Source organism: Conger conger, chromosome 8 (genome assembly GCF_963514075.1).
Source record: "Conger conger chromosome 8, fConCon1.1, whole genome shotgun sequence".
In the NCBI taxonomy this organism is placed as follows: Eukaryota; Metazoa; Chordata; class Actinopteri; order Anguilliformes; family Congridae; genus Conger; species Conger conger.
In genome coordinates this window covers 45,779,010-45,799,162 of record NC_083767.1, presented here as the reverse complement: position 1 = coordinate 45,799,162, position 20,153 = coordinate 45,779,010, and the positions used below count along the sequence as shown (strand labels likewise).

The 20,153-nt window shown below is 45.4% G+C and overlaps 3 protein-coding genes across 8 annotated transcripts; 1 reads left to right on the top strand and 2 right to left on the bottom strand.

Annotated features, from left to right (window-relative positions):
- Positions 1-28: 28 nt before the first annotated feature.
- On the top strand, positions 29-1,521 carry LOC133134476 (cytoskeleton-associated protein 4-like). The gene is made up of 2 exons (XM_061250674.1): positions 29-40; positions 202-1,521. Exons 1-2 carry the CDS (start codon positions 29-31, stop codon positions 1,495-1,497), a joined length of 1,308 nt encoding a protein of 435 aa, XP_061106658.1. The 3' UTR covers positions 1,498-1,521.
- Positions 1,522-2,920: 1,399 nt separating this feature from the next.
- Positions 2,921-8,915, bottom strand: ikbip (IKBKB interacting protein). 4 transcript variants are annotated; one of them, XM_061251206.1, is made up of 4 exons: positions 7,871-8,657; positions 7,513-7,630; positions 6,259-7,078; positions 4,933-5,064 (listed from the first exon to the last, which is right to left on the bottom strand). In XM_061251206.1, exons 1-4 carry the CDS (start codon positions 8,092-8,094, stop codon positions 5,060-5,062), a joined length of 1,167 nt encoding a protein of 388 aa, XP_061107190.1. In that variant the 5' UTR covers positions 8,095-8,657; the 3' UTR covers positions 4,933-5,059. The 4 variants fall into 4 exon arrangements, with proteins under 4 accessions (XP_061107191.1, XP_061107190.1, XP_061107189.1 ...); XM_061251205.1 differs by lacking the exon at positions 4,933-5,064 and adding an exon at positions 8,709-8,915 and having other exon boundaries at positions 5,161-7,078; positions 7,871-8,149; XM_061251204.1 differs by lacking the exon at positions 4,933-5,064 and having other exon boundaries at positions 5,161-7,078; positions 7,871-8,149; positions 8,521-8,664.
- Positions 8,916-9,109: 194 nt separating this feature from the next.
- arfgap3 (ADP-ribosylation factor GTPase activating protein 3) lies at positions 9,110-19,682 on the bottom strand. 3 transcript variants are annotated; one of them, XM_061251200.1, is made up of 17 exons: positions 19,481-19,682; positions 18,291-18,409; positions 17,181-17,253; positions 16,615-16,746; positions 15,826-15,906; positions 15,612-15,696; positions 15,393-15,452; positions 14,990-15,019; positions 14,554-14,597; positions 14,234-14,376; positions 13,743-13,874; positions 13,233-13,373; positions 12,750-12,896; positions 12,419-12,539; positions 12,207-12,294; positions 11,728-11,849; positions 9,110-11,577 (listed from the first exon to the last, which is right to left on the bottom strand). In XM_061251200.1, exons 1-17 carry the CDS (start codon positions 19,547-19,549, stop codon positions 11,560-11,562), a joined length of 1,605 nt encoding a protein of 534 aa, XP_061107184.1. In that variant the 5' UTR covers positions 19,550-19,682; the 3' UTR covers positions 9,110-11,559. The 3 variants fall into 3 exon arrangements, with proteins under 3 accessions (XP_061107184.1, XP_061107185.1, XP_061107187.1); XM_061251201.1 differs by having other exon boundaries at positions 14,990-15,016; XM_061251203.1 differs by lacking the exon at positions 14,990-15,019.
- Positions 19,683-20,153: the final 471 nt, after the last annotated feature.

Here is a 20,153-nt window from a genome sequence, read left to right as displayed (position 1 = left end):
GGAGAATTACACAGACCAATTTAGCATAATGATATTAATTGTTAGTAGATCGCAACGTATGCATTTTTAAGAATGGACAAATAAATGTCCCTTTTAGAAAACATTCTGAAGTGTTCTGGTATTTCTTGTGTGTTGGTGGTACTGTTGAGTCTAGAGGAGCAAGGGCAGCAGTAATAAGCCTTTGTCTCCTTGTGGTTACAGGTGGACTCCTTGAAGGAAACGGTGGACGGGTTCGACTCGACCCTCAGCAGAATGCGGACCGAGCTGGACAGCGCAGGCTGGGCGGTGAGGAAGGGCGAGGCAGAGACCCGGCGGGTGGAGGAGGCCCTGCAGAAGCTGCAGAACGAGCTCCTGCGTGACCTCTCGGACGGGATCCGGGAGGTGAAGGAGGCCCGGGAGCGCGACTCGTCATCGCTGGAGCGCACGGTGGAGGAGCGACTGACGGAGCTGACCCGCTCTATCGGCGACAGCGTGGCGGAGTTCACCGAGGCGCAGAGCGAGACGCAGAGCCAGCTCAGAGACATGAAGGCCAGGGTGAACGGCATGGAGGACCCCGCCTCGTTGAAGCGGGAGCTCCTGGCCGTCACTGAGACCGTCGGAGAGCTCCAAGCTGCCGGTCTGGCATCTGAGAAGACGGCCGAGTCACTCCGGAAGCAGATAGGTGCTGTAGGGGTAGAGCTCCAGACCAGGAACGAGGAAGTGGCATCCACAGCACTGGAGATTGACTCTGTGAGGGAGCTGTTGCAGAGCACAGCCGGCGTGCTGAGGGGATCTCTGTCTGCAGCCGAGGCCTCCGTCAAGGTCCTTAAAGACCAGGCCCAGAGCCTGCAGTCTGGGCTGGACATGGCAGCGGGCAGCATCCAGGGTCTGGAGGAGGGCCTACAGGGGGCGGTGGCGCAGGCCCAGAAGACTGGGGTGGAGGTGGAGGCCAGGCTCAGGGCTCTGGAGCAAAGAGCGGATACATTAGTGGCTTCTGCCGCAGGGAAGGCGGAGAGGGTGGAGTCCCTCCTCTCCAAATACGACTCCCACGACAGTGCGCTTGCCACACTGGGCAGGGACGTCCAGAGCCTCCAATCGGCCAGCAAGGTGGAGGCCGCACAGCTGCAGGCGCTGACGGACACGCGGCAGGACCTGGCAGGCCAGGTAGAGGAGCTGCAGGGAGACCTGGGGGAGCTCCAGAGTAAGGTGACCGCCCTGGGCAGCAGGCAGACAGAGTTGTCCTCACGGGGCTCCAACCTGGGCCAGCAGCTGGAAGAGCTGGGGAAGAGACTAAAAGCCCTGGAGGGGGAGTCGCCAAAGGCCCAGAGCCTGGACAGTTTGAAGGCCTCGGTCAGCCAGGCCCAGAAAGACGTGCAGCAGCTCAGAAACACAATGGACAGCTTGACGGCCTATTCTAAGAAGGTAGAGGGCCACGAAGCAGCCATTACCTCGTTGAAGAGCTCACTGGAGGAGGCCAAGGCCACGCTCCCCAAAGAGAAAGCACCACGCAAGGTCTGATGAGTGCTTCTAGGGGGGTCTACAAAGGGAGGGGGAAATGTTAAATTTAAAGAGGGGTGGGGTGGACTACTGTTCTTGGACTTAAGTTGCGTACTCAGACTGCACTGTAGTTTCTATTCCATTACAACGTCTTCAGGGTTTTCACCAATCCCAGCTGCAAGTGAATAATTTTAGAAATGTCATGATTTTGTTGGTTGAGATTGTTTTCTAAAATAAATGCTGTTTTGCCATACAATGCTATGCACGTTATTTGTTCAGCCACAGCCTGGGTGTAATCAGGTCAGGTAAGTGTGGGCAGTTGTGTAACAAATATCTACAGTGGAGCAAAGCATCCAGGGATACCAGGTCTGGAAGCACAGCATAGACAGGACAAGGTCCTGTGTGATAATTAGGACTCTGCTCAGGCTAAGATGATGTAAAACGGGTCAATCAAATATATTCCTATTAGGAAATCAGTCTAGAAAGTGTCAATGTCCATTAAAACTTAAAAAAGATCTCTGTAAGAGTAAAGTATGCAATATTATCCTCAGTGTTACAGAGAGGGAGCAGATTATCTTGTCTTGGACGTGGACATCCAGTGTGAGCATTGGTGTGTGTGTATTTGTGTGTGTATGTGTGTGTGCGTTGAAGGGTGGTGTGTTGTCTCCCTGTATGACATCTCATACACAAGCGGCATGAGTTCACCGCAGGACAGAATCCTGCTCTTTCTGCAGGACAGATGGCCCTGCCCTGGTGGACTGACCCCTGTAATTCCACTGCAGGTCTCATCCAAATCAGAGCTTCATTAGTAAGTTGTTCAGGATAAATGCATTATCTGACTGATAACATGAACCTTACCTTCATAGTCTTTGCATGATGTAAGACAAACAACATTCACTGGTTTTATACCACAGAAGAGCAGATAACAGCAAAGACTAGTGTTATCTTATTTTAGAATTAGCTGGTACTGACTAGTCATAAGCCTGTGAAGTAGAAAAGGTAAACATATTAATATAATTCAGTTTAATTTGAAATAGAGTGCATCATGGGGAAGGGAGAAAATAGAAGTTAAATGGAAAAAATGTAAACAAACTGCACCTTAAGTTAATTTTGTTAAGCCTCATAAACGTAAATTCTGTAAACGGAAGCACAAGCGCTGATGAATACCTGTGTGGTCCTGTCTACTGTTATTGTAGAACAGGGCCTCCACTTACCTAAGTAAGATCATCTTACATAGATCTTAGCTAGGCAATGGCCAAGTCAATTGCAGAGAATATTATGTGCCAGCAGGGCAGTGGACCTGAGTTATCCAAAACCATAACAAGATCAAATTAATATGAGACCATTTCAGTCAACTTCCAAGAAATTCCCCATTCTGTAGTAAGACAAAATAGTCAAATTCCATTGTTCAGACACCATCAACAGATGAGACACAGGCACACAATTTTCACAGGGACCACTTTAATGAGGACATTAATTAGTTCCACAGAATTCCCTGAATCACTTTGACTGGATCTAATTATGTACAAGCATGTGTTATTTCTCAGCAATTTACGCTGGGTTATCATCTCAAAATAGACTCTTCGGCATCTCAAGTTGTTTTTGTCTGTGCAGTAAGACGTTTGTGATTCCCTGTATTGTTTAGAATGGAGATGGAGAAATATGGACAAATGGAGATTTCAGAATAAAATTTTTGGTTAACCTAATCCATCTTGGCATGCCCAACTGTAGACTTGCTGGAGATCAAACTGAAAAACTGAACTGATCAAAGGGTGGTGGTTCATGACCAACCAGAACCAAATGAGAGGGAGGGAGGGAGGGAGGGACACACACACACACACACACACACACACACACACACACACACACACACACACACACACACACACACACACACACACACACACACACACACACACACACACACACACACACACACACACACACACACTGCCTGAAAAACACCATGGTAATTGACCTGTTTTGCTTTTACCCGTTATGCTTCATACTATAAAGAAAGCCGTTTTGCCCTGGTAATGAATTGTTATTGACATACACTTTGGAACAACAAGTTTCACTTTACAAGGAACCAAATTCCTACAGTGATTTAATGCTGCAATGGTAATTTCTTGCAATCAGTGCGCTGCAAAAAGGCAGCAGGCTGGAGCAGCCAGTGCAAAGATGCAGCTGACTACTCTGTTTTTTAATCGCTTCCTGGTTGTCAATAATGACTTTTAGGCATCTAAACATTTATAACTAATCTACAGCTACAAGGTAAAGCCCAGTGAGCAATGTGTTGACAGTGACTGCCCTTGAATAAAAAGTTGCTCATACTGCAGTTTATAAATGCCTTAGGTTATTCAGTTCCAGCTCCTCACTCAAGCTATGTCTTTGGTATTAATTCAGATCCACTTGGGCTTCCGGACAGCCACTACTGAGCACAGTTAAACATTATTTGATTCTTTGAGCACACAAAGCTCACACCTGGAGTTCTCTCCATTCAGAAATATAATGGCTTTACAAAACTGGAAAATATTTCAACATCAGCCTTGACAGGACTAACAATGCTCGCACAGAACATTCCATCTTTTGAGAGAGAATTCCAAGTTAACACTGACATAACTGCTCTCTCAGTGTTAGCCGCCACACAAGAAATCTACAGTAAACACTCCAGCTTCAATGGTAAGACCAGTAAGGGAACATTCTCCCTGGCAGTAATGGGAATCGGACTGCGGATATTTAGGGAGATTCGCCTTGATCCAGAAAAGTCCCTATAATATTAAATATTTGAGGGGGTCTCTACTCCCCAGGCTTGTTGGTCTGAGGGAACATGTCACTTATGTTGGGGACCTGGGTAAGCTGCTGCTGGATTTTCTGCAGGTCACCCTTGACGGCCGTCAGGTTAGCCAAGGTGTCCCGAAGCTGCACGATATCCTCCTCCCTCCTCATCATGTCCTCCGCCAGCCGGCCAATCCTCAGAGTCAGGTCGGCTATCTGAGGGTCCAGCAGGGCAAAGTCCTGCTTGATGTTCGAGACCTTCGGCTTCAGATCGCTGGCGAAGGTGACGGTCTTCAGCAGGCGGGCACGCCCGCTCTCCAGGGTCTGGAACCGGTTGGCCAGCACGGTGTCGGCAGCGGACAGCTGTGCTAACTGCCGCCGTAGCTGCTCCAGCCTCTGGCTGTTCTTGTCTGTGGAGCTCTTCAGCAAGGTCACCCTGTCGATGCTGCTCGCCAAGACGTCCCCGATCCTTTTCACCATGGCTCTCTCTGTTTGGGCTACCTTTTCCTCCAGCTTCTGCTCAGAGGCCAACAGTGCCTCCACCTCGGACTCCAGCCCGCCCATCCGCCGCACGTCCGTTCTGACCAAGGCCACCTTGGCGCTGACATCATTGGTGATGGCGGTGGTGCGTTCCTCGATCGCCTGCACGGCCTGGGACAGCCCCAACAGGTTCTCCTGGAGCTTCTCTCGCTTTTCATTCAGGCTCGAGACCCACCCCTTCAGCTGGGACACATCCAGATACAAGCTCTCCACCTGGGACAGCACAGACCGCCCCTCAAGCTTGTCCACCAGCACCTGGACACTCTTAAACTAAAAGGAGAAAAGAGAAACAGCAGCCATTTTGTATTTGCTACCACCAACCATTTCACAGGCATCATAGTTAAATTACACACAGTTGGCAACCAATTATGAATATAAACTTCTTTATTCCTCTTTCAACACTCAAGGACACTTTGATGTAGAAGTTTCTATGAAGTACAAGAGCTGAACTGAAGTCTGTATATAAACAATGAGGAATACATTGTCTCGCAAAACTGCAATATTCAGTAAATCTAACTCATCTCTGCTACCAAAAAGAGAAATACTTTTTCAAAAGTTGTTTTAGTTTGCCAAACCAATTCATTCATGATTTTTCAAAATGTTATACAATAAAATATAAAGTCTTCTAATAATTTATTGTACACACACCAACAGCAACTCCAAGCACCACACTCTTAAGCAATCAAGTATCTTCAAAGAGAGGACGTTTAACGGTTCAAACAGTTGAACTTGCATTCAAAGTGTGATATTTAGGAAGGAAGGAAAATACTTCACCTGAAGTGACCTCATACCATATGATATATGCTTAAGGTAACTTTATATCCAATAATCATAATTCATCACATGAAAAAAATGTCTCCCATGGGAGGAATATTAATTGCATAGTTATAAAAAAAAAACGGTAATGAGTTAAACAACAGTGCCGTTTCACTATGATAATATCCCTAAATCTTTACAGATAATTGAAACAGCCTGGACAGTGTGAAGATACAACAGTGCGACAGTGGTGTACAGCATATAGTGACAGTGTATTGCCATTTAGCTCAGTGAAATACTGCAGTGACAGGCACTAAATGTACAGTACAAAATGCATTATGTTCAATAACACTGATGATGTGCGGAACACCCAAAGATGTGCTTTATATTTCCCAAGCGAAAAACTTTTTAAAATTTAAGAAAAGATTTTGAAGTTAACATTCTAATCTTTGCCTGGGAACATTTCCCACACCTTACTGGGGTATATGCAACCCTTATTCATGTACCACTATTGTTTTGAGTGCAGTGGTTTGTACAAATAACAGAATATATGATGAACATGAAGCAAGAAAATAGTGGAGCAATCGAGCTACACAATAAACACATCCCTGCTTCTTTAACGTGAGACAATGCAGCTCTGTTCATAAGCCAGACATCACACATCTCCCAGCTCAGCTGGTTGATGCTCAGGGAGGTCATCATGTTCACCCCCGTCTTGCACCTCCTCCCTGTTTGGAGGCTCCAGGAGGCCCAGCTCCCAGCTAGCCCGGTACATCTCCTTCACGGTCTCCTTGACGATGCCCATTTCGTTCCTCATTTTCAGTATGCTGTCGTCGGCCTGCATAGCGTCCAGTGCCTGTTGGATGCTGAGGATCTCCGACACGGCTTTGAGAGCGCTGTCTTCCACCCCGAAAACCTGGAGGGTCAGCTCCTCCACCCTCCTCTGGGCTGCGCTCAGGTCGGCCGTCAGCCTCAGGATGGAGCGGACGGCCTCCTCCACGGCTGGCAGCTGCTCCTTGCAGCGTTCGGCCCGCGGCTGGTGCTCCGCCAGCGCCTCCTGCAGCTCCTGGTCCCGGCGGGAGAGGGCACGCTGCCACTCATCGAGCTGCTCGATCTGCCGGGTGTTCCTGTCCAGCTGGTCCCGGACGCGCCGCATGTCGTCCTCCTCCGTGTTCTCCAGGACGCGGGCGTTCAGTCGCGTGCTGTCCTCCATCTCCGCCAGCCTCTTCTGCATGTCCCGCACCTTCGCCTCGGCCTCGTTCACGTGCTCTGTCACGCGGCCGTGAGCGGCCCGCGACTCCGCCTTCAGGCCCCCGATGTCCCGGGTGATGAGCTCCAGGCTGGCCTGCCAGGCCTCGGTCACGTTCAGAAACTGGCGGTTGATGCCCTGGATGTCGAACGAGGCCGAGCGCTCGCTGTCCTGCATCGCCATGATGACGGTATGCAGGCCGGAGATGTCCCGTTCCAGCTTATTCACCAAGGACACGGAGGAGACCGCACCCTGCAGGTCATTTTCGGAGGAGTCCAGCTGCACCCACAACATAAAACAGGGAGTTTGTGTCTGGCTCCCAATCTTCCCGCTCTGCAAATGTAAGCCTACATGCTGCCGCAAGCAACATGCAAAACTATGAAAACATTATGTGCGTCTTTCTCCCGCTTCCACTCTATCCAGTTCTGTTGACAACCGAGAACGATGTACCCACATAACATATTATACTGTAGTAAGGAAAGTGCCACAATAGTCAGTCACGAAGCATGCACGTTAGTAAATTCCCCAATTGACCTTGACATGTGATTTCCTGCATACACTCACATGAGTGCAACAATCATGCAGGGCTGAGTTAGCCCACCACATCTCTCTCCATATCATCCAGGCTACCTTTTAGTGTACAAGTCTGTGGCTTTCACAAGTAACAAACAGAAACATACCCACGACACGTTTCTTATTTATTTTAAACTTACCTTCCTGGAGATTTGGCCAATGTCATTCTCCAGTTCTTGGAGCACTACTGTCTTTTGGAACAGCAGTTCGTATTTTTCCTCAACTTCGGCAAATTTAATGTTCTGCTGCAATACGACCCTGTATGACAAAAACGTCCAGAACAGATTTAATGAGCCGTTTAGTTGATCTAACTTCATTGTCATCGTATGGCATCATCTATCAAGCTACATTAGCCGTTATCGTTGTTTGAACTGAACATTGTTTAAACACTAGTCATTAGGCTACCAGAAATGATAGGGTAGTCATTGTTACTATCTGGCCATCTACACAACATTCAAAAGCCAACATTTCCATCAAACAACAGCAAATATAACTTACCAGGACAGTGTGAGACATACTGTTATGGACACGAGACATGCAATAGTTCTGAGATCCAGAGTTTGGGGCGTTGGATGTTCTCCAGCGCGGAGTTTCCCCTCCGTTACATCGGCTTTCTTCGCTTCCTCCTCCTCGGCAGTTGGCTTTGAAGTCTCGTCACTTTTTTCATCTTGCTTTGCTTGCGGAGTAGTTTTCTTTCGTTGTTTCAGTTCATTACTCGGCATTTCTGATGGCGTTTTTCTTCCTTCCTCGCTCGCTCGCTCCTGTGAGGCTGTAATGCTTGGTGCCCGTGCAATGGGGGAAAAGTGCGCAGGACTAAAAGTGAAAAACTACAAACCCAACACATATACTTGCATTTATCAAAGGATCCCAAAACGATATACTGACTACTGAATTCTAACCAACATAAGAGAATAAGCCCCTAGAACAATATGCTATCTGAGGAGCCCAGCCCAGTAAACGCTTCATACGGAAAATAACAAATTTGTGAGCTTGCTTCGATTTCGTAGGCAATGTTTTTCTTTTCTTTTTCTTCTTTAGAATCTGGCTTACATATCTTTCTCTATACCAGTTAGGATACCTATTCCGTAAGTAGTTTATAAAATGCCCCGTAGATGCGATTTTAAAAAATCGATCGAGGTTGCAGATACCTGGCAGAATAAACGAGTAGTCTGCCCAGTAGCAATGTTGCCTGCCAACGTCATCACTCCCAGTTCCTTAGGCCATATGGGAGCCAAATCTGGAATGTGATGACGCAGAGCTCTGGAAAGACAGAACTCAAAGACGGAGCTCCCGGCCGTGCATGGTGTTATTTTTACAGTTGTTAGCGAAAGCTTACGTGTATGTGATGAGACACAGCGCTGCATGACTGCGCAGTTCTATGAGCCAATTGTCATTTGCAACGTTCGTCAGTTACATGAGAATACATAATATTTTCTAACTGCAGGTGTTGTCAACGTGGCAAGGTCTGTTTGTACCCAGAAGAGAAGCTTCTGAACATCCATATTGGACAAACCCTATTCTTACCAAATTCCTTACTTAGGTCATCCCAGCAGCAGAAAATTGATGAAACAGAAGAAGTGTTCGTCACTGGTGATTTATTTTGGTAAAACTTTTTTCAGTTCCGCGGTAGTGAAATATGTTGTTAACCATAGAAACAAATCCTTATACTCAGTGTTTTAGGGCAACAGTCCATTTCCTGTCCAGCATTCATTCAATAAGGAAACACCCATACAAATATTTAGGGGAGCAACAGTTTATTCAACATTTGAGCTGGCAGTTTTTATTTTTTGGACACAGTCAACTGGCTGTCTCAGATTGTGATGCAGTACTACAGTCACCTTAGCCCATTCATCCATGTGCTTAACTGATGCGTGGTTCCCTATACTGTGCAACAAAAGCATATATAAATTCAAGCTTGCTTTAGTCTGTACATGAGTAGGGTGAAGTCAGGTAATTTGGGACCTGAATTCACCCTACATAAAAATTTGAATTCCAGCAAAACGATGTATGCGCATGTATGTAGCTTTTATTAAAGACTCCGTGCAATCGAATGTCTTTAATTGGTATACGTAAAGAAGGCTAAGCCTACTTTATTCAGTTGAGATTCAACATGAGATTTTTTTTTTAACCCTGAAAGCAACTAAGTTTTTATATTGCCCCTACAGGAGGATTTGGTATTGCCATTTCGAATTATAATGCAATTAATTACATAAATTACAATGCTGAATAAAGAAGTGATCGCACAGGGCCTTTCACAACCACCATACTCTCCGAATGAAGGCACCTTATCTTCATTGTTTTGTCGAAATTGCGACACAATTTGGCCTTGGAATGGTTTGGATTTCATAGAGTGCTCTCTTTCTTTCTTTTTTTTGGATTTTTATTTCTATTTTATCTCTAAACATGGAGGTAATTTTCCACGAAAACCTGGAAAATAGATGATACAGAAATATGGCCAGAGCAATAGATACACAGATCTTATAGACTGCAGATCGCATGGCTCTGTGTATGTCTGCCCTCCAGTGGCCACTTAATGCCACTTGATTCTGTGCTCAAGCCTTCACGCGTGAATTGTGCATGCAGAAGCTTCAAGCCATACTGAAGCACACATCCCCAACAGCATACATTAAAAAAGCAGAAAAGGCGGCAGTTGTAAATCTGATTAAACTAAAGTTCGAATAATCAACTTGAATAAACCTCATCAAAATAAAATCATGAGGATTGTGCAAAAATATTTTTGGCTGATATAGCAAGATATTAACTGTGAAATGCTAGTATTAATGAAGACACTCACAGAATTCCACTATGTAAGGCTCAATAACTAATTTCCACAGTGACAAGTTATCAGACTCCCTAACCAGCTGAGGAATGCGCAATAAAGATATCGGGACTAAAATTATTCTAAGTGAAAAGTGCATTGATTATATTGTTCTGGGCAGTGTGATGCATTGGTTGAATGCCTTGTTTTCCCCCCCAATTTTGGCCAAACAAACAGTCTAATAATGCTTTCTCATGGGAATTAATAGCTCAAGATCAGAAAATGATTGTCTACTTCATCATTGAAATTGCTACTCAACATCAAAGTAGCTCTGTGCACTTAGTGTTGTAAAACCAAGATAAAACACACCACACAGGTACACTGTTGAAATGGCTACATTCAGACCACCACTCAAAGCAGAAATAACTCCGCTCAAACCACAGCAAATATCCTCTCCACATCAGAGGACACACTACCGCTACATTATAAAGAAATGTGGTAGAACCTGCTCTTCTGCAAAAAGTCAGAAAGAACAAGTATAGCATGGACTTTCCTCCACAATACATTTCCCAAAATGCCCTCTGCTATGCGTGTTTAGCGGTGCGTTCACCCATGCAGAGCAAGATCTGTGAGAGAGAGATGATCAAGAGTCTACACTATCAGTTTGAGTGGATCTGAATGCTGGGCAAATTATTTACTACAGTCCTGCCACTGCCAGAGCCTCCAGCATACTCAAAGGATAGCTGTGATAGTCAGCATGCCATTTTAAGGTCACTTTGAGGGGCAATTTAAAAGCAGTTCTGGGTGCAAGCAAGCAAAGCCTCTTTTGCCTCAATTTTGACACAAAGGCCAGCTGTGGGTTAGAGTAACCTGATCATTCAGAATGAGGCTAGAATATGACCTTTAAGGCTGATTTAAGGCCTTTTCAGTAATGTGAAGCATTATATTTAATCTTTAATATTCATTTAATATTTAATCCAGCCTCATATTTGCAAAGAAGCAGCAAAACTCAGAGATCACCTCTTGTGAAATTTATACAGACATATACATCTGATTCTTTGCATCAAATCCAAAATAAAATGCTAAAGCAGCAAGCCACAGTAAAACTTGCCTCAAAAATTCGTTCTTCCCTTTGTCAGGACAGGCAGTGCAAAAGTCCGCTTTTACAATAGGCGACACCAGAGCTCTTGAACCGGTCCTAAATAAACATTTTGAAATATCTCAGTTTCAAGATTACACAAAACCACATACCAGAAAAAAAGCTTCGGTGTACAGGGAAAAAAAAAAAATCTTCATTGTAACTGCTGCTGAGATGCGAGTCTTTTCCTTCAGACGTACACCTTGCAGAGGAAAGATCCCACCGCGGTAGAGATATGTACAACACGCGTGCTGAGCTGCACTTCTGCTAAACCACAGGTGCGATGGCCAGTCAAGTGCTATAGTGGTCCTGAAACGCAGAACAAAACACACAGGTCAGGCGATAGAGAAGGCAGCCATCAACACAACTGCATGAGAGTTCCACTGTTTTACTGCAACGGACAACGTGCGTTTTGTGACAGTTGGTGAGCATCCAATGGGATGGGCCAGCACCACTGACCTGGATGGATGACATCACCCCGCTGGCCATAACGGAAAGCCTGCCTGCGACGGTCCGGACCCCGAGTTTGAGCTGAGACATGTCAGGGGCATTGGGCAGGACGTTCGTCAGGCTGTACGACCCTGAGAAACACACATCGGCACCAGTGAGACTCCCTTACACTGCACTGCTGTAGCACAGGATACAGAGCTGAACAATGCTGTGTGCAGCTACATGTCTGTATGTCCAGTTTTTCATATTTTAATACAAGACATCTTGGCCACAGGGCCCACCCCGCAGTCATGTCAAGTACCTTGTTGATTAAGGGCCACCGGGAGCCCAGCCTAACCTGCAGTACTTCAGCTGTCTAAGGCAGACCACATTTTATGGGCTTTCTTTAAATTAAACTCAGCTGGTTTCCCAGCAGACTGGATCACCGGAGCCAGATAGAACGGGGCCCCATTCGGTGCCGTGGCTCGACCCGCACCCCTCGTCCTTACCTGTCTGTTTCTTCTGCTCGTCGAACAGGTCGGCTGAGCTGATGGCAGAGCTGCCAGAGAGCCCCTCCAGTCTAGTCCTGGTCTCATACTGCCAGAGGGAGAGAAGGAAGCCAGGCTGTTACACAGGACTGTGTCTGGATGCGACAGTGGCTAATGGAGGCCTTTGTATACGGCTGCAGGCCAAGGCCTCAGAGGGCAAAGACGGAACCTGCCTCCGAGTCGTCCTGCTTCCCGAAGAACATGTCGGAGGAGATGGCCTTGGCGTTGCCAAACTTCTTCTGAGCGTCATCCGTGGAAGAGATGGGCTCCAGTTCGTGTTTTCGTCTCGTCGTCCTATGGGAGGAACAGAGCGAGATAAATACACGATCATTACTCTTCAAGGTCCACCTGCAGAAGAAGAAAACTGCTCCGTCTTCAGGAACTGTGCCCGGCAGGCAATCGGCTGTGTTGGTAGTCTTTGATTGACTGTGTGAAGAGGGCATGCTCTGCCTCTGTTCTAATACACGATTGACTGTGTAAGGTATAACAGCTACTGCGTTGTACCTTTCATCAAATGATGTCTTTGAGCTGAGGAAGAAGTCTGGCTCTGGCTTCAGGCTCTCCTGCTTCCCAGAGGACCCTCTGCTCTCCCCCCACTGGGAGAACTTTCCGGGAGGTTCGGAAAACTCATCGGTGTATCTCGAGGACATTCTGCAAAAGGACACATGGAGTCATTTAGCTACACAGCGAACAACTCCTTGAAAGTGGATAGAAAAGAAAAAAAGACACACAAGGAGTGTTTAAAGCACGCTATGATGCAGAGTCTAATTGCTGAGTCTGACATTTCAACGTTTATGGAAACTTTTAAGACGTTTGGTAAATTATTATCGGTTCCTTCTTATGTTTAAAATCAAAATAACTGAAATGTTTTGTCTGTGCTGGATGCTGGGGTCAGTCATATGTTTAGGGTTCACAAAAGGCCCTGAACCCGAGGTGATGACCAGGCTCATATCCCCACAAATGACACCGGCCTTAACCTGCTCTCACTTTGAGAACTTTGAAGAGAAGGAGCCTTCGTCTTCACCGTCGTCCTCGGCCGTGTACTTCCTGCCCCAGGACGACTTTGCCTCGGCGGGGGACTCCTGCTGGATGGTGTGCATGTCGGACAGCACCGAGTGAGACACGCCGCTGGAACCAGAGGCAAAGAGTTCAACGCACATGACAAAAAACTACAAATAAGTCAATCTCAGGTATTTTAGTACTTATAGTGAGACTTCAAATCTTATTTAGTTTTACTTTTTGGCTAAAGAAGACAAAAATATTGCCAATGTGAGTTTTGACTCATTTCAAGATTTCCCAGTGGAATTTCACTTTTTAAGCAAATGAACTAAAAACGCTTGTTAAGACAGACATTTCACAGATGTGCTGTGTACAACTGGTCATGTATACTCTGGCGCAGGACCGGAGTTAGAGAGTAACTTTAGAATTAGCATTAGCTGTGGAGGCTGATCATGTATACAGAGATAGCATTAGCATTAGCTCTGGAGGCTAGCTCACCTCCGGCCGGTCAGGCCCATCCCCAGCCTCTCGGCCTGCTCCTTCTTCTTCCCCTCCATGTTCTTCAACTGCTGCTCCTCCTTCTTACGCTGCGCCTCCAGGTCCTTGTAGGCCAGCCGCAGGGAGGACGCCCTGCAGACAGACGTACAATGATGTGTCAGTCCTGAAAACCAAAGCTCCGTCTCCTTCACAATCCAAAATCTCAGAGAAAAGTGTGAGTGCAGTGCAAAAAAACAAAAAAAGAATTCAGCCTCAACAAGTATTTTGGTCTTGTATTTACACTTAAAACTTTGCTGAAGTCAAAATATTTCACTCGTCAAGCAACCGAAAACTAGTTTTCGAGAGAGAGGGGAAAAAAAAGATAGTAGAGACTTTTTTTTTGCAGTGTGACAAGAGGTATAGAACATGAAAAGGAGGGCGGGAGAGAGAATGTGAGAGCGTGATTTGCTGTGTGAGTGTACTTGTGCTTGTGTGAGAGGGCAGGAGCTCACATGGGTTCCTCCGACTCGCTGGGCTTCTGCACGACCTCGTCGCGCTCCCGTTGTTTGTCCACGGCCTGTGCGCGTTTCTCCAGCTCCGAGAAGCTCTTACTGCTCACCTTCTGAGCCCCCAAGCCTCCCTTCTTTGAGCCGAGCTGACCAACAACCAACAACAGATGAGTACACTGCCACGTACTCGAGTCAAACACACAACCACACGCAGGCTGATAAGCAACCAGGGAGATAAGGAGAAAAGGTCAATGCGTCATCTTGACACACATACTCTTGCAGTCAGCGTGGAAACCACAGGGCCAGCTCCGTCGCACACTTACCGTTTTCTTAGCCGGACCCGGCTTCTTCCTGATGAGAGAGGGCTCTGTGAAGGAGCAGAAAGGCTAATTATTCACAGGAGAGGAGCAGAATTCAAAATGGGACATACATTCTGCGGTCTGTGCTGTGGTCAGTATGTGTCTGTGCTGCATTTAAGACACTAGTGGGACTGTCAAACTCCACCAAGACAGAAAATCCCGAATGGTATCCTGTGAGAGAAACATCACATTCGATCAAAAAAGCCTTATGACCCTGTGAAAGCAGTGAGTCCTCAAAGAGAAATTATGCAAAACGTCACTCAGCTACAAAGCCTTCAGCCACTCAGTTAAAATAAGATACAGGGCACAAACCCTCACTGACTGCCAGCTGGGAAGCAAAAGCCTGGGGGGGGGTGGTGAGTGGGGGTGGGGGGTGGGGGGTCACAAAATGACTGTCTACCTTTACTATGCAAGATGGAAGATGAGTCTGCTAGAATAAGAGAAAGAAATTTGTCATCTGTTAAATCCCTAATGGTACAGCAAACATGCCAATTTATATAAATATAAACACTATCATCCTACAGAGTGCCAATGACAAATCTAGTCAAAGGTTGCTCAATTTACTGGAGTCAATTTACATGTCAAGAAAAGCCAGGGATTCTGGTCCCCCTTCCAACCCTCTTAATAAGCAGTTACTAATGTTCAGTCACTGAAACCATTTCTATTTATTCACTATAAATATTATAGGTTTCCAACATGTAAAACCATCAGAAATATGAACATCCCAGACCCCGACTGAACCCTGCAGCTACATGCAAAATGGGAATCTGTAAGTATTTAAATAATGTAATATGAGGCGTTACCCAAAGCAGCTTTGGGAGAGACACTGAGCAGTTCCACACTTGGGCCCTCCTCTGGTCCTCCTGAGGCAAAAACAAAAAAAAAGGTGAAAAGTAAGGAAAGGTGAGACTTTACAACACAGACATACAACTGTGTCCTGATAAGTTACCATATGACAACAGCAGCCACAGATTACAGCTTCTAACCCTGATAAGCGCAACCCTCCAGGAAAAGGAGTTTACCATCGTCTGCTCCCGGGATCTCCTGCCCTTTGGTCTGCTCTGCTGTCGTGAGATCTAGGCTCGCCGGAGATGAACCAGGTTCAAGCTGAGAAACGAAGACATCTGCATCATTTAAAGTTCAACTCCTTAGACACTTTTTTAAAAACACATTAATCACCTCCAGTGCACACAGAAACACAAACACACACCCACACACGCACGCACATAAACCTACGTGTGCGTCCAGGCTGAAGAAGTCCTCCTGCTTCTTTTGAGGTGATGTAGGAGAGAGGGGTGCCTGACTGTCCAGCCACAGCTACAGAAAGCAGTGCAGCAGTTAGCAGCAGCCATTACCTCACAGCAAAACGGAGCTTTTATCTACGTTACAAATGTACCACGATGTCAACATCACACGCAGCTGGAGATATCTGGGGAACTGGCAGATGGTGACAAACATGGGAGTAATAATTATGGATGTCATATGGTGGAATGCTAGACTGATGTGAATGTCAACATCGCCTTGGTATCGTTATAGGCATCAATGCTACCATTTGGCCTGTAAAATGAAGGTATAGAGAAACCATTAAAAAGAACTACATACAACTAAAACAGAAGTGCGTACAATGCCTATGGTACAGTAGGTTGTAGATATCCACAATACCCATGACGTTGGTAATGACACCTGCTGTACAGATTGTGGAGAACACTGGCCATTCAAGGTAACAAACCAGGGGTGCTCCCAGACCAGTACCATGAAAAAAGTGTGACCAGTATTACTATCAAGCAATCAGCTATACAACTAAAGTTGTACTGAAAATAACTTGTCAGCTGTCAGCTGTCAACTGTCAACTGTCAACTGCGGTTTCTGGTCAGTGCAATAGTGCTAGCGAATGTTAGGCAGTCTTATGGCTGAAGAGGCATGTGAGTCCTGGGGGCGTGTGCCCAGTAGAGCTTTAAGCCTAGCAGCAAACGGAAAATATGAGCAGATATATTTAGTGCATATTTATGTGCATATCTATTGTACCTCTGTGCCATGTTGCCTGGTGGCCTGAGTGGCCAGGGTCTTGACCTTCTCTCTGTAGAGCTGTGCAGCTCTGCTGTTGTACTTGGAGTTGGCTGCAGCCCCTGTGCAGTTGTGATGATGAAAGAAGGTCATCTGGAACAAATACGGCGGATCGGGAATTTCAAATGACTAATCATAGAATGAACAAATCAACAAATCTAACCAAAGCATTCCTTTGCAAATGATGTGGTATTCCACAGGTGGAAACAGCAGCAGTTATAATTGTTTTTCTAGTTGTGGTGTGTGTGTGTGCCCTGCTGTTAACGATGTGCAATGATTAACCAGAATGCAATGCCCTCCGCATTCAACTCTCACCATATGCAGTGACAGAGAACATTACACACAGCACACCTATTGCTTAAGATAGGGCTTTTCTACACAAAACAGGTCAGACAAGTTAGCACACTGAACAGAAAGCAGTTTCTAAACACAGGAAACAGCAGAAACTCGCGCCCAGAAGGCAGTACCTGTAACGTACCCCAAAATGAACATTATGTACAATGCCCACACAAGCTAGATATACTCACCGCGTTGGCGTTCCCCCCCACCTGCATGCAGCGTAACTGGTACCAGGACCAGTTGGAGTCCAGCTCTGTAGACCTGCAAGGCAAAATCAGACACTTGAGCTGGGTGTTGCCCTTACAATTAGTGTCAACTGTCACAGTGTTTATACTGTTTCAACCAAGTCACCGTTTACCAGCATACGAACAGGCAAACATGGCTCACTTATATGCTCTATTTAGAATATAAAGTAAATAAACTTTATTTACATAGCACTTTTGTAGTCACAAAGTGCTTCACAAGCAACACATGGATAAATAAACATGGATAGAACATGATGAAAATACAATAAAAACAATTACAGACACAATCAAAAATGGAACTGGACATCTAGTCTTAAATTGCCTTTAAAAACAGAGTCCACATATCTTAGGTTCAAAGGGAGTCAATTCCAGAGTCTGGTGGCATTTAAAATCTTCGATTACCTTTTGTTTTTAGTCTAGCCAGAGGGACAGCCAACAACATTTGGTCTTAAAGAGATCTACAAGTATTATAAGGTCTGTTTTGTTAATAGTGCTGATATAACATCGTTGGTGGTTTAGAAAAACAATCCTGTCTTACCCCTGTAAGGATACACCGCTCACTGGCACACATTCAAAGCAAATACCACAAATGAGGATGTACAGTATCAGACTGCATACCAGGTGGCAGAGTGCTCAAACTGAACAAGCACAGGTATACACAGACTTGGGGGGGGGGGGCGGGGGGCACCTGCACAGATCCCCACCTGAACCACAGGTATACACCTGATGAACAGCTGTACAGGTGTAACCTGAAGAACAGGTGGGCTTAACTTGAAGGACAGTGGAAAACAGGCCCCCCTAAATCACAGGCAAATACAAGCCCCACCTATAGGACAAACATATACAGTTTTTAGCCTGATGGACCAGTATACACAAACTGCACGAATAGAACAGGGGCAGACAGATCAGACCTAGCAGATCTGTGTACATTTCTCCTACTTGATATACATGGGTCCTAGCTGATGGACAGGTGTGTGCAGATCCTGCCCAATGGAAGCATGTGTGTATACAGGTCTTCCTTGAAAACAGGCAAGTGGGTATTGCAATCCTTACCTGATGAAGGACAGGTGCACACCAAGAGACCTATGTGTTCCAGAACAGTCAATACACAGAAAGACTCCATAGGTGATGCTGGCCCAGCTGGGATTCTTAGCATTGCAGTCGAAGCATGCCTGAAACAGAAATAATGTTTACATGATAACCTTGGAAATAATCTAATATTACTAACATTTACACAATATGGAAAGCATTCCTGTTCATATCTTTTAAGTTAATTGTTGCAATATAAAACCTGAAAATGTTTTCTTCGGGACATTCCTGAGAATCCACGTGTCAAGATACAGTGCTCTTTCCAAAACCTCAAGAAGCGTGTAAATTCGTATTTTTGGATGCCAAACAATCAGATAACAAATATTCTTAACCACGTAAGCAAACCAATCAATCAAATTACTATAACAGCCATATTTTAGTAACATGGACGAAACAGAAAAATCTATTTCATGAACTTGTAATTTTATGCCATCGTGATATAATGGCAGTATTTATCCTTTTGTTTTTGTATAACGATTAGATAAACGTGCCATAAATGCGTAGGCAATTGTAAGCTGACCTGAACCGTGGAGGTCTCGGTCTGAAGTACAATACACCAGACACATACAAGATTTGTTTTCTGTAAACTACTGAGGATAGCAGGCGCATCAACCGTCTCAGCTGCACCAACTTCAGCTAATTTAACTTTACCTAGGATAACGTTGTTTGCCAGGAACTTTACCAATGCTAAAAAGTGTGGGCATAGCTAGCGGTATTGTACATAAACCATCTCTAGTAGGCTACGAGTTACATGACGAGAATTTTCATAATTGATCAGCTATCAAAAAAACTAATGTTAACATAAGCTAACTACTGACCGCATTTAAGTTCAGTGTCTTGCTAGCTTATGATCATGCTCATTGCCAGGTGGCACTAACGTTAGCTACGTGAATGCACAAAAAGCAAGCTAACTAGGTACAGTTACATCTGACAATCTGACCAGCTTTGCTAGGCAGCGATAATATCAAGTGACTTATTGTTGTTGTTGGACGCATGGGGACATTTCCAATGAACAGGCTGGTGAGCAAGTGTGGCAGCTAGCTAAGTAAACAGTCGATGTTAGCACAACAGTGCGACGTGTCAAAATAATTCTGCACTTCCTCCTGCTGCCAAACGGTGGACGGAGCCGAACTGCGCCGCTTCTTAGTTCTCACCTTATTCGTGGGCACTGAGCGCAGCCGTTTGAAGATGGTTGCAATCTCTTGCTTGCTTGGATCTGCCATATTTCAGTTAGCTACCTGTCGTTAGCCAAGTTACGGAGCACCTAGACAAACTTCATCAGCCAAGCGTCGACCGTCGCCACATCACCGAGCTCTCGCTGTGGATACAGACGCTTCCGGATTCTGCATCCAACACGCGCGTCATATGGATAACAATTTGGCTGTGCTGTCATTGGACAGAGCTGACTGATGACAAACAACAGCCGAGTGGATTCTGGAAAACTGAGGCAACCCATAGTCTATGAGGCAACCCCATATTTAGAAACGACCGCAATGTACTCATGCCCAGAAGAAAAGGTGTGGGAAAACTATAGAAACTCACAGATATGAATAAACCATATAATGTTTTAAATGTACATCATGTCGCATAAACCTAAGCTACATTTGCTACCGTAAATCACTAAATATACAAAGCTAAATAAAAATGTATTGAAAAAGAACAGGTTAAATGTATATGATGTCTTCCTAATTCTATAGTTCTACATAAAATTCAAGTTTTTACTCGTTTTACAATTCAGGTAAAAACTATGTTATGTCCATGAGCCACTAAGAGTGCAAACAACAATATCATTTAAACATTTAGGGTTAATGCTGTCGGCTTATGACA

Bases quoted from the DNA above. Each gene is read 5' to 3' on its own strand.
- ikbip (XM_061251205.1), bottom strand. From the start codon at position 8,094: ATGCCGAGTAATGAACTGAAACAACGAAAGAAAACTACTCCGCAAGCA. The intron at 7,631-7,870 runs GTAAGTTATATT...TTTGTCATACAG, and splicing joins GTATGTCTCACACTGTCCTG to GGTCGTATTGCAGCAGAACA. The intron at 7,079-7,512 runs GTAAGTTTAAAA...TTGTGGGTGCAG, and splicing joins TTGGCCAAATCTCCAGGAAG to CTGGACTCCTCCGAAAATGA.
- arfgap3 (XM_061251200.1), bottom strand. From the start codon at position 19,549: ATGGCAGATCCAAGCAAGCAAGAGATTGCAACCATCTTCAAACGGCTG. The intron at 16,747-17,180 runs GTGAGTATATCT...TATTTGTTCCAG, and splicing joins TGGGGGGGAACGCCAACGCG to ATGACCTTCTTTCATCATCA. The intron at 12,897-13,232 runs GTGAGAGCAGGT...GTCCTTTTGCAG, and splicing joins TTCTCTTCAAAGTTCTCAAA to AATGTCCTCGAGATACACCG.